This window comes from Pimephales promelas, chromosome 23 (assembly GCF_988280905.1).
Source record: "Pimephales promelas chromosome 23, fPimPro1.hap1.1, whole genome shotgun sequence".
NCBI lineage: Eukaryota > Metazoa > Chordata > Actinopteri > Cypriniformes > Leuciscidae > Pimephales > Pimephales promelas.
Window position 1 is genome coordinate 24164245 of NC_142791.1, and position 13413 is coordinate 24177657.

General features: G+C 35.1%; 1 protein-coding gene across 2 annotated transcripts in view; it reads left to right on the forward strand.

Annotated features, from left to right (window-relative positions):
* Positions 1-13413, forward strand: part of mphosph9 (M-phase phosphoprotein 9) — a 31028-nt gene that overhangs the window by 16017 nt on the left and 1598 nt on the right. For both annotated transcript variants that reach the window (XM_039677394.2, XM_039677393.2), the window contains exons 12-23: positions 275-362; positions 2347-2562; positions 2659-2706; positions 2796-2860; positions 3778-3879; positions 5023-5145; positions 5240-5400; positions 8154-8324; positions 8770-8890; positions 8973-9073; positions 11210-11418; positions 12756-12824. In XM_039677394.2, the coding sequence (XP_039533328.2) occupies positions 275-362; positions 2347-2562; positions 2659-2706; positions 2796-2860; positions 3778-3879; positions 5023-5145; positions 5240-5400; positions 8154-8324; positions 8770-8890; positions 8973-9073; positions 11210-11418; positions 12756-12824 (1474 nt within the window). The remainder of the gene's footprint in view (positions 1-274; positions 363-2346; positions 2563-2658; positions 2707-2795; positions 2861-3777; positions 3880-5022; positions 5146-5239; positions 5401-8153; positions 8325-8769; positions 8891-8972; positions 9074-11209; positions 11419-12755; positions 12825-13413) is intronic.

The following is a 13413-nucleotide window of genomic DNA, read 5'->3' on the forward strand; positions in this document are numbered from 1 at the left end:
TTTGTCATCATCCCTTATATTTGAATATGAAGTGCCTGCTTCATTGTTTCAGACTGTATAATGAAATTCAATCAGCAAATAATGAATTACTAGTAGGTGTAATGTGGTATATGTATATATTTGGCTCTTTCTTCAGCCTGTTTTCTATCTGCATTTACATCAGCACAGTGAGTCTGGTGACATCTGGTGTCTGGTGTTTAACGCACGATAAACACTGTCATCGGCGGAGTCCGATGAACTCTGACTGATTGTGTCTTTGATCATCGTTTGGCAGATGTCAGCACCTGGAACGAGCGCTAACAGAGGCAAGCACACGCATTCGAGAGCTGGAGATCAAAAACCACCACTTGGAGAGACAGCTGGTATGAGTCACCGCCTCATCTAAAACAGGAAATACATCAGTGCATCAGTGCTTGTAGCAAGCAAAACAATATTGAAGAGAGTTCACTCAAAAATCAAAATTCTCTCGTTAATTATCCTCTTGTCGCTCCTGTCATTCCTATCTTTGGCACACAAATGAATCTGAGCGATTTCTGTCCCTCTATTGACTGCTACCCAACTACATTGTTTGATGCGTGAGAACAAACCTCTTTCTGAAGCTCAAACCTGCTGCGTAACACGAGAATGAACCTCATTGGTTCTCGCAGGTAATGCTTGAGCTTCCGTTAACCACAACTGATGTGTGAGTTGATGCATGTTTATATGTGAATAAAAGCCTAAATTCAATCTGTTCATCATAGAAAGCGATTGGGTCTCTTCAAAAATGTTTGGATTTAACTGCTCAGTTCACATGGATTAGTTTTTCGATCTTTTTATGAACTATTTGAAGCGTCAAAGTGTCAGTTGCGTAGCTGTCAATAGAGGGACCGAAATCTCTCCGATTTCATCAAAAAGATCTCCAATAGAGGGAATGCATTGACGTCACTTTCCCGCCGGAACAACCCCCCCTCAGCCTGACCGAGTGGCAAATTATCTGCTGTGTGACTGGATTTAATAGGCGAAAATGCGACTAAAACGGACAATTTTATCAATTTAAACTAAATGTTGGACTCAATATAGTGTTCTTTACAACTTACTAAAGATCCAGTGATCCATGGATATTGACATGCAGCCAGGAATCGTGTTGCCTGACATTTATGTTTACCTGATTTCGACACGGGGGAAATAAAAGCAATACAGACCTAAACATAAAGCAATATAGGTCTAAATCCGGGTGATCACTTATATCAGTGTTATATATATATATATATAGCCTATATATATCATCATATCGTCCAGCCCTTAAACTTTATAGTTTTGTTTGGTCAGTGTTTATTAAAAACATCCAATAATGCAGAATATGCAATGATAAATATTTAATTGATGAGTTGTTAATATATATATACTGTATAACAATACAAAATATATGGGTATGGTTTTAAAGCTAAATTCAGCATATTGACACAAAATGAGTCCAGTTGTTTCTGTGAATTGCAGCGATCCATTTGCTCCTCTTTCTACAGCAGTCTGTAAAAATATACCTCCGAAATCTAGTTGTACAGTCAATCACAAAGCTCTTTCATACTTTATAGACCATTTCACAAGATGTAAACAACACTGGTCCAGAAACACTTCCTGTTTCAGTTTGTAACTGTTAAAGAAAACATCTTAAAGATGTTTGTTTAACTTTTTGATTCAGTTTTAAATGTTCTGTCGGTTGTGTTTTAGCCCAGCTTTTATGTAGTGTTAAAAAACTGAAACAGGAAGTGCTTCTGGACCAGTGTTGTTTACATCTTGAGAAATGGTCTATATGCGTTGTGTTTGTTTTTCGCGGCATTCACGCTGAAAACAAATACAGCCGCTCAGTGTTTTTGCCACTCACTGTGAGTAACTGCAGTGACGTCACGCGCATACCCTCTATTGGCTTTATGCACAGCTCCACTACTTCCTGAACTTAAGCCAGCTCCTTAGTTTCCTGTCTTCCATTATTGGACAAACTGATTAATTCAGATGTGCCTGACCTCAGTAGTCACAACAACAATAATCAGACACACCTGGATTAATGAGTTTGTCCAATAATGGCAGACAGGAAACAAAGGAGCTGGCTGAAGTTCAGGAAGTAGTGCAGCTGTGCATAAAGTCTTGTGTTCTGAAGATGAACATTTCAATAACTCAAAGCTTCTTCCCCACTATATGCTGAACATTAACGATGTTGGCTCAAGAAAGTCAATATTCTGATCCACTATTTAAATTAACTAGTGTTTTCACCTGACCCCCCGGTGTTATCTGTAAGACCAATGTGAACATTTTCAGATCATGAATGATTTCAGATCATTTTCAGATGTTTTTAATGTGTTTGTGGTCCAGGCGGAATGGCCAGAGCGATATGATGCAGCCAGTGCCACAGTCCAGAGCCTGCAGCAGCGCTTAGAAGAGACCAAACACAGCAGCCACGAGAAAGATGCCACCATGATCAAACTGAAGAACCGCCTGCGTCAGCTGGAGGAAGCCATGCAGAACGCCTGTAAAGAGGTGGATGAGAAAGAGGCCCGCATGAAGAAAGAACACAAGATGCTACAGGATGTGAGCCACGCAGAATCCTTTAAACAACGTCCCTCATGCTGTTGTGTTAGACCGTAAAGTTCAATGTGATGATGATGTGCGTTTTTTCTTTGGCAGCTCCTCCACGAATATGATTCTTTGAGAAGGGAGCATGAAGGAGCGAAGGTGAAAACTGTATTATTTTTGTCGATTTGTGTCATGGTGTCAGATAAAAACAAAGTGCACAAACTACTCCGTTGTTTCTTTCCTAACAGGACAAGCTGGTCTCGACTGAAAATAAGCTCTTGGATGCCAATGATCAAATATGTGAACTGAAAAGGTAGTCCGATTTCATTTTAAAATCTGCATTTAGTATCATCATATGAACTGCTATTTAAAATTTTAAATTATATTTAACACTTGCATTGCATTGTTTAAGTTTTAAATGTTATAATTAATTCTTAAATGTAATATTTAACAAATATGAAAGTAATTTTGTAATATATTTCATTATAAAAATTATAATAATTTTTAATATATGTTCTTAATATGTAAATAGTTTGTGTTGTACAGTTTGTAAGTATGATTAATATTATAATTCATTATATTTAAATGTAATATATACAGCAGTGGCCAAAAGTGATGTCCGGGGGGATGGGGGGTAATTAATTCTTCTTAATGAAATATATGGGAAATATTATTATTTTTTAAATATGATGGAAGAGTGAAACACTAAATTTGGTTTATGGATTTATCTGGAAAAAAAAATTTTAAGCAAAAAATGCAAACTGCAGCTTCAGGCTTTATTTTACAAAAACAAAAAGCTCACCGGAAAAAGCATATATTGACTATTGCATAATCAGTTTAAATAATTATTTAGTTGGTTCTCTCTTGTTTTTGCACGTGTTCATCATTTCTTTGTATGACAGCCTGGCCAATAATTATGTCGGCATAATTTGTCATGTTTCGTTGCGTTATTATAACAAATAAAACAATTGACTCCATGCACAACTAAGCAATATGCCTACTAAATCTTTATGAAGTTTAATATTATTCGATTAAAGGGAGATGTAAATTTTCCTAGGTTGGACACTACAGTATATAACATTGGTAGTAATATGAATGCTATAGTTAATACTAAATTACATTATTTTATAATTTATATATATAATATACTAATATAATACAATTCACTTTTGTATACTAACGTTTGTGATCTTTAAAAATAATCGTTTCTGAATTTCTCTGGTTTTGAAGGGTCATCTCTAAGCTAGAAACTCAAATCCGGCAGCTGCAGCATGAGAATCTGTCCAAAACACGTCAATCTCTTCATAGTAACTCGCAGCCGTCTGGAGCGGGGTACGAAACTCACAAAACATCCTCATCAGGGGCCTATGGGTGCTTTCACACTTCCCATGAACCAGAGTTCGATTGCTCCCCCTCCCACTTCCCTCACTGTTCTCTGTTCACATTATATTATCTGCATCTGAAACACGGTATGCTTTTTTTTTTTTTTTAACCTTGCATCTATCTGCCGTGATTGAACTATTCACGATTGAAGATCACGGGAGTCCATTTCTCTCAGCTTGCAGTCACTCACGCTTGTCAGGACACTGAGTGATAACGCACACAAACACAGTTTAAGTGAATCATATGTCGTCGTAAATCGTGTTTCTTTTCCGTGATTTTGTACAGTTGCATTCATATCAGCAGCAAACTATACCAGATTTCACAAAGGGTTTCTGTTGCCTTAAAGGGTCTTAACTCAGAGCAGAAAGTCTTAAATTAATAATGTAAGGGCATTAAATATTGCATGAATTGTAAAATTTGAATATCTTCCTAATCTTTTTGTCCTGTTTTCCAAAACAAATATCTAAACTGCCTTAAATCAATATACATTTACTTGAGATGCAAATGTAAAATGAATGATTGAAGAACAAGAACAAACATCTAAGTTATGAAAACTTCCCTTTTAATAAAGTAGATTTTTCTAAGTCTCTTGGTAGATATTTTGTTCTTGTTTTAATCATAAAGTCAATGTATTTTTGAATACAATTACAGAAATGTAATTTTTCATCTCACTTAAAAGTGTCTCGGTTTAAGAATCTTTTTTTTTTTTTGTTAAATGAATTAAAAAGTAATGGATATCTGTTGAAAGTTTTCAAGTATTTTCAAACTCTGAAATGTTGCTAATACAACACATGTTTCTCCCTAAACATTTAGAAAACATATTGCGTTCACAATGTTCATTCCTTAAATATTCTTTACTTGGTCTTGAAAGGTCTTTAAAAAGTCTTAAATTTACCTTCATAAAACCTGCAGAAACCCTGTCACCCTGAAAACAGTGTTAGCATCAACCAAATGAACTGAACTGTGATGACAGGCGAGCACCAAAAGTGCTAGTGTGAAAGCACTCTAGTTTTAATTTTTTTTTTCAAACAATGACATTAATGCACTTATTATCACTGTCATTACTGAAACTCACAAATTGAATCCTTCTAGATTGTTCCACCACCCTGATCTTCTGCTTTCACCAAGTAAAAGGCATCGAGATGTAGATGTCGGCATGAGGAACGGCGTTGGTCTCTGGGGTGAACAAACATCCTCTGACCGAACAGCTCGAGGGTACTTCATTATTCATAGTTCTACACGATATTCATTTCTTTACCATGCTTTACTTTGAGAAGGTGATTTCTGACTTATGTTCCTCTGTCATCAGGCGGGTGTCTCCACCAGAGAGAGAACAGACTCCGGGTCACTGTGAAGAGACGAGGAAGAGAGATGTTCCACTGACGCCCATGATGAAGGCCCTGATCCAGATGGAGGACACTAAAGCCACTGAGGGACGTGTTCTGTCCAAGAACGGCTGCAGTTCGTCCAGTATGTCTGGAAACTCTTCTTAATAAAACTGCATTTGAGGTTGGGATAGACTGAATGGTGTCCAAGTACCTTCTGCATCGTTTTGGGGAATGTACTGTAAATTGTCTGTAGCTTTTTTTGAAACCGTAGTTTGCTACACTACAAAAAATCAACAATAGCTAACTACAGATTGAATCTTCTTAAAGGAGTAGTTCACTTTTAAAAAAAACTTTTGCTGATAATTTACGCACCCCCATGTCATCCAAGATGTCCATGTCTTTCTTTCTTCAGTCGAAAAGAAATTAAGGTTTTTGATGAAAACATTCCAGGATTTTCTCCATATAATGGACTTCAATGGGAACCGAATGGTTCAAGGTCCAAATGAGAGTTTCAGTGCAAACTGTTCAAAGGGCTTTAAACGACACCAGACAATGAATGTCTTGTCTAGTGAAATGATCGCTCATTTAAAAAAATAAATAAAAAAGTTTAAGTTTTATATAAGCACAAATGCTCACCTTGCTCTCCTCTGTGATGAGTGTTCGTGACTCTCCTGTTCAAACTCGTTCATCAAAATGAACAAATCTTTTAACATAAGACCCTTATTCATCGTCTGGAATCGTTTAAAGCCCTTTGAACAGTTTGCACTTAAACTGTCTTTTGGACCTTGAACCGTTTGGTTCCCATCGAAGTCCATTATATGGAGAAAATCCTGGAATGTTTTCATCAAAAACCTTCATTTCTTTTCGACTGAAGAAAGAAAGACATGGACATCTTGGATGACATGGGGTGAGTAAATTATCAGCAAAAGTTTTTTTTTAAAGTGAACTACTCCTTTAAGGAGTTAAATTTTAAATTATATAAATAACAAGCCTTATTATTGTTGCTTGAAAGTAATGTGGGTTTCAATTAGGGTGACAGCATCAGATTTGGACACACAAATTTATACTTAACACATACAAAGTAATAAAACTAAATTATATATTTATTAAAGAATTGAAAATGTGTATTTGACAAAACAGATATTTTTTTATATTTATTGACTATAATATTTACACTACCATTTAAATGTTTGAGGCCAGTGGGATTTATTTTAAAGAAATGAACTTTTATTTAGCAAGGACACATTCATAAAAAAGGGAAAACTCCTCCATCATGGAAAAAGGCTATCATTTCTGTTATCCCCAAGGATAAAAAAGACAGGGAATATTGTCAAAACTATAGACCCATATCACTTCTTAATACAGACTAAAATTTTTAGCTCTATCTTGGCATCCAGAATACAAATGTTCTTACCAGACTTGATAGATGAGGCAAGGACACATTAAATGGATCTAAAGTGACAGTCAATGCATTTATAATGTGTCCATTTCACAAAATGTTCTTTTGAACTTTCTATTTATCATCAATATTCAGAGGGTTTTTTTGATCATGGTTTCCACAAAAATACGAAGCACCTCAACTGGTTTCAACATCGATAATAATAGTAAATGTTTCTTGAGCATCAAATCATCATATTAGAGTGATTTCTGAAGAGTCATGTGACACTGTAGACTGGAGTAATGATGCTGAAATTTCAGCTTTGATCACAGGAATAAATTTCATTTTAAAATATATTCAAATAGAAAAGGGTCATTTTACATTTAATTAATTCTTCACAATATTAAAGTTTTCACTGTATTTTTTTATCGAATAAATGCAGCATTTACGAACATTAGACTTCCATCAAAAACATTAAAACAATTCCGAGCATGCTAAGTGGTCGTAAAAAAAATAGTCACAATCGTGGTCTTCGGTCAAAAATGGCCGACCCATAAGAAATGAATGGGAAATTTACAAAAACACAAAAATTCTCTGAAAAATTCTCTGAATTTTTGTCTGTACAATCTACAAATCGGCCATGATTCTATAAGTAATTCACACCCACCCACACACATACAAATACACTTTTATACACATACACACCAATAAATTCAGATTACAAAAAATCTGTTTAGAATATTTAAAAAATCACAGCTTCATTGGAATGTTACGAAACTTGGTGACATTTCTGGCATTAGGGATGTGAACACACAAAAAAATTGAGTTCATGATCCAAGCATGCTAAGTGGTCATAAAACAAATAGGCACAATTTTGGTCTTTGGTCAAAAATGATCCACATAGGAAATGAATGGGAAACACTTTTTTTATCACTGTTTCAAATCTAAAACTTAATAAGAAATCGTTCTTGAGATTGTTTCAAATATATATTCAAATCCACAAAAAAAAAGAAAAAAAAAAGGAAATGTGTTCATAAACAGCTGGGGAATTCACATGCCTCTCCATAGAGAGCTGTACGTGCCATCTAGTGGTTACACCATGGTTCTATGCTTTTTCTCTATACTGTAACCAGATGGTGCTAATTTTCTTCAAAAAATATTTTTTTCTGATGGCCTAGACTATATTAAACTAAAATACTGCATTAATAATTAAAAAAAAAAAAATATATATATATATATATATATATTTTTTTTCCATGGCAAAAATAGACCATAAATATTGCATAAATATTTATAAATTCAATCAAATTGTCTCAAAATACTAAATTAAAAAGAATAAAAATTATAGAACAAAAATAAATAGCATTGGTTTTTACTGGGATGGAGGAAGTTTCATTTTTAGGTGTCCGGTCACTTCTGACCGGGAAGGCTCAGGAACCCTAATCCTAATACTAACAGTTATTTAGTTTCTTTTGAATATTCTCAACACTGGTCATTTTTATTTTGTGATGTTTTAGGGTTGGCTAGGAGGAGGCCTACGGTGGCTTTTGTGGAGAGTTCTGTGAGGGACGCGGTGGAGGGGCGGAGCGGGGCCGTCCTGAGGGCCCAGAGGAGTCTCTCTCCAGAAGGCCACAGGTCATCATCTCTGCCCCCCAGAGCACAGAGAGCCAACCCTTTCTCCACACCTAGTAAGTGACCCAAATCTTTAGTATTTGAGTTTCTCACAGGTTCGCGTTTTTGAACTTTTTTTCTCCCAAAATTTTTCAAGGCTTGCACCTTGGAACCTATTTCAAGGTTTGCGATCTCGAGCCTCAGGCACTGTTGTTGTGCGAATGAGGGGGCCGGATCGCATTAAGGGTGTCGTGTTAGCGGCCCTAAGTTAATAACTAATGATCTTTGCAACGGAAGTGAATCAATCAAAGCTAACTTTAGCTGTACAACAACTTTATTCTTGAGCTGCTGTAAAGCCAAAACAATCTGTTACTTTAATTTCCTGTTGTCACTGTAAAGCTGCTTTGAAACAATCTATACTGTTAAAAGCACTCTATAAATGAAGGTGACTTGACCTGACTGTTGGATATATGATTGTGCCATTGTCAAAGTAACTGATAAAACTTTTTTTTGTTATGTTAGCAAAGAGGGACACGTTACTCACGCCTCTCTCAGCCAAGTTCAGTCCCAAGCGCTGCCCAACCGAGAACTTCTCCACCGCGCTGGGTCACTCTCTTCCATCCCAAGAACACCTGCAGAGCCGGTAACACTTCTGTCCTGCTGTCTGGTCCACTTTCTGATCCGTTTTCTGTATAATGTGTCTCATAAATGCCTTGTTTTTTCAGGGTTGATTTTGGTTTTGATCGAAATGGCATCAGCTCCTCTTTACCGTCCCATCCAAGTCCAAGGAAGAGGTTACAGTTCAATCCTTCTGAGAGACTGGAAGGTATTGTTACTTTCTTTTTCATCTTTTAGCTGTCAAACGTGAAAATCCTAGATGAAGAAACATTACAGTGCCTGTTCAATTTTTTTTTTTTTTAAATAATATACTTTTCTAAAAAGAATTTTTTTATTGTGTGTTATACATATATATTGGGGATGTTCAAACCTTTTGTTTTTCCCCCTAATCGATAGCAGAAGCTTAAACGATCATTAACCATTAACCAACAAGTTTATGTTAATTTATAATAGATAAGTGTCTGTGACCCATTAACAAATACTTTTACTTTATTACTCTTCTCTGTATGACCTTAAATGACAGTGTTATTTCCATTTTTATTACAAAACATTTCAAGTGATTGCACAGATCGCCTCGCGCACAAACACACAACATATCAGTTCTAGCATTGCTAACTTGACATCGCAGCCTGTTCATCATTATCAAAATAAAATACAGTCAACTAAACGTATAACAAGTTACACTGGTCAATTTAAATAGTCCGTTGTACAATCTGCACCGTTCAGCATGACCGACTGTGGTGTTGCGCCAAACACATTGATGTGCATATCAAAGATAATGTTTATTTGGATATTAAAATGCGAGTGAAGTTTACATCAAAATGAATAGTTAGCATCCGAATACAATGCGAATATGGAAAATGATATTAAAATTAATTTGAAATTAAACGAATTTGTTTTGGCTCGACGTTTATATTTTATTTTTCATTCTAGTTCTGTTCTAAATACCGTTAAATTGAAAGGATTTGTTGTGGAGGGAGGGGAACTAAAATAGCTTATAGCATTGTTTATAGTGTTTGTAAACATTTTGCTTTATTTAGTCCTACCGGTTTTTTATAATATAACAAAATGCAATTTTATATGCGAATTATGTTTTCATTTTGTCTCAACTCAATTATATATGTGTAGTGTGTTTGTTTGTTTTTTCTTCACACAATGCAGCAAACTTTTTTTCAAAATGTCTTGAACTATTACTTTAAAAATTATTTAATCGATCAAAATTCTTACTGTTGGTTAATGGCTAACCAGCTATATATAAATATATATATATATATATAGTGTATATATTATATAAATTTGCTATGCTGTGTTAAAATTAAAAATGTAAAATCAAATTTTTCCTTCGGTCCTTGTAAAATTTGCATACTAAATTGTTTTTTTTTTTGCATACTTTTATTATATATTGCAAATGTAAAGTATATGGTTTTATACATTTTTTAACTAATACTTTTATTCAGCAAGGATGCATTAAATTAATGAAAAAAAATTTGTAAAAAAAAGTTACAGAAGTGTTGTTACAAATTCTGTTCTTTTGAACTTTCAATTTATCAAAAAATAATATTTTATCAAAAATATTAAGCAGCATAAACTGTTTTCAACACTGATAATTGTAAGAAATGTTCATTGAACAACAAATCATCATCTTGTGACACTGAAGACTGGAGTAATGATGCTGAAAATCCAGCTTTGATCACAGAAATAAATTACATTTTTATTATACATTCACATAGAAAACGGTTATTTTAAATTATAAAAATATTTCACAATATTAATTCAGATATGTGTAGCTAATACACACTCAAGCTTTTAATTGTCTTAACCACATATTTTTGGTCTGGAAATGAGCTAAATTTAAGCAAATGCACCACTAAAAAGCCACTGCTGTCTCAGAAAAACATAAAAAGACAGAATGACTGAATTTTTGGCAGAAATATGGGAAGTTTGATTCAGAGTTGTGTGGAGTGATGAATCACAATGAAACACGAGTTGCATGGCGATGCTCCAGAGCGAGAGAAATATAATAATAAATGCATCTGCTACCACAGTGAAGCATGGAGGAAGTGTCTCATTGTGTTTGGATGAACTGTTTGAAGTTGGTTAAGACTTTTCTGCGCCAAGTTACTTTTTCTACAGCATTTGTGCAATTCTTGCTAATTCCCTGACCAGTGATTTGTGATTAAAATGGTTAAGACCATTAAAAGACCACTTAGTATTATTTTACCATGTATATAATGGATTTTCAAACCATTATTTGACCAAAAATGTTAACACTACTACTTTGCTACCCTGTTATCAGTGGTATTTCCTTCAGGAAACGTAACTCTTGTGTGAATTTCCTCCTCAGGGAACCCTCAGTCCAGCGTGGGCTCGTCCGAGCCGGCAGAGAGCTGTGGATCTGAGGAACATGCGAGCTGGGAGGAACAGGAAGCTGCTGTCAGCTCGCTGAAGACACAGGACGCCGGTGAAGAGACGCCCCTCTCCTGTCAGCCTCGCATTCATTCGCTGGGTGATGCGGAGCGCCTCCTTGATGAGCTCACACAGGAAAAGCAGCAGGTGATTGTGGGATATTTCCTGTTGTTACACGGTTCTCTAGAATACTCCATTCGTGGTATCAAATATTTTAAAATAAATAAGTTAAACTATTTAATAATGTAGTATTAGTATAGTTAATAATGTAGTAAAATACACACTATTATACACATATTTTTAATAAACTAAGTCAAGTCACCTTTATTTATAAAGCGCTTTACAGTGATAACAGGAAAATAATGCAAGTTTGTTTCTAGAATAAAATAGCATCACAGTCCAGCTTAAGTAAATTCAGTGATGGTTCATTTTTGTTGTAAAATAGTCATTAATTTAGTTCATTTATATATGAAGAGTTCAGATGCAAAAGCCTCTAAATGCCAATTGAAATTTTCTTCTTTAATGATGATTTTTTATCAAACTTGTATATTTAAGTTCAGTAATTTCACTTAAATAACAATTAATAGGTAATTATCATTGCCATTTAAGTGAAATCACTGAACTTAAATATACAAGCTTGATAAAAATGATCATTCTAGAAGAAAATTTCAAATGGCACTTAGAGGCTTTTGCATCTGAACTCTTCATATACAGCCGCTGTGGAGAAAACTGTGATGTCAACATCCAGCTCAGTTCAGTTCTCATATAATGGTGTCAATGCAGGCAGATCAATAATATTGTTGGATATTGAAAGTCCCCAACTAAGCAAGCCAAAAGCCAAAGGCGACAGTGGCAAGAAACCAAAACTTCATCAGGAGACAGAATGGAGAAAAAAAAACCTCAGTCGCTCACTCCTCCTCTGGCCAACCAACGAACAGTGTATGATTATGATTCAGGCAGCGTCACAAGTCAGAGTATATTGGTACATTCAGAATATTTAACTAGTAAACTAATTATTCAGTTTCTTGAGTTAGACGTTTAGAAGAATACAAATTGTATTTTTTAGCAATTTCTAAAAGCTGACAAAACCGATGATTTTTGTGTTTATTCAGTATTTTCCTTCTGGTCATATACATGCTGAAGTCATTCTTATGAAACTAGGAACTCTCAATGCTCATTGCATGTCTTAACGTCACATGAGTGTTTGGACGGCGTGTGACTCCCTCACGAGTCTTGCTGGTATGAGAGCGGCTGTAGATCGATGTCAGCGCGTGTTTCTGCTGTGTCCTCAGCACTACACATTACATAACCTGCCTTTATAGTGCTGCTTGATAATCATGTCTATTTTTAGCCCAGGCTTCCCTTTTCCTAATCATGCTGAGGAGTGCTAATTCAAAACCCTGTTGTTTAAGCTCAGCTGTTTCCATCCAGCAATTTGCTGAGTGCTGTGACTGTTTCCTCAAATATTTATTTATTGTCCACAGATTGAGGCAGCACTGAGCCGGATTCCTGGGACCGGGGCCCGGGTCACGTTGCAGACCAGGCTAGACGAGGTGAGAAAACAATCGCTTTCCATTCAGATATATTATATCATGATACGAGCGATTTTATTTCGCAATCTATGGAGGATTGTTCCATTGTTCTAGTGTTTCCACCACAGAATAAAAAATGTAAAAGGTAATTGAATTTTTATCTCACAAATCTGACTTTTTTTTCTTCTTTGAATTGCGAGATATAAACTCGCAATTACGAGGTATAAAGTCAGAATTGCGTAATAGTCTCACAGTGGCGAGAAAAAAGTTTGAATAGCGAGAGAAAGTCGCAATTGTGAGTTATAAATTCAGAATTGTGAGAAATAAACTTGTAATTGCGAGGAAAAAAGTAAATATTGTGAGTTAAAAAGTCATAAATAGCAAGTATATTGCACGCAATTCTGACTTTATAACTCGCAATTGCAAATTTTTATATCGCAATTCTGACTTTAATACGCAACTGTGAATTTATATTTAGCAATTCTGACTTTAATACGCAATTGCGAATTTATATCTAGCAATTCTGACTTTAATACACAATTGAGAATTTATATCTAGCAATTCTGACTTTAATACGCAATTTGCAAATTTATTTCTAGCAATTCTTTAA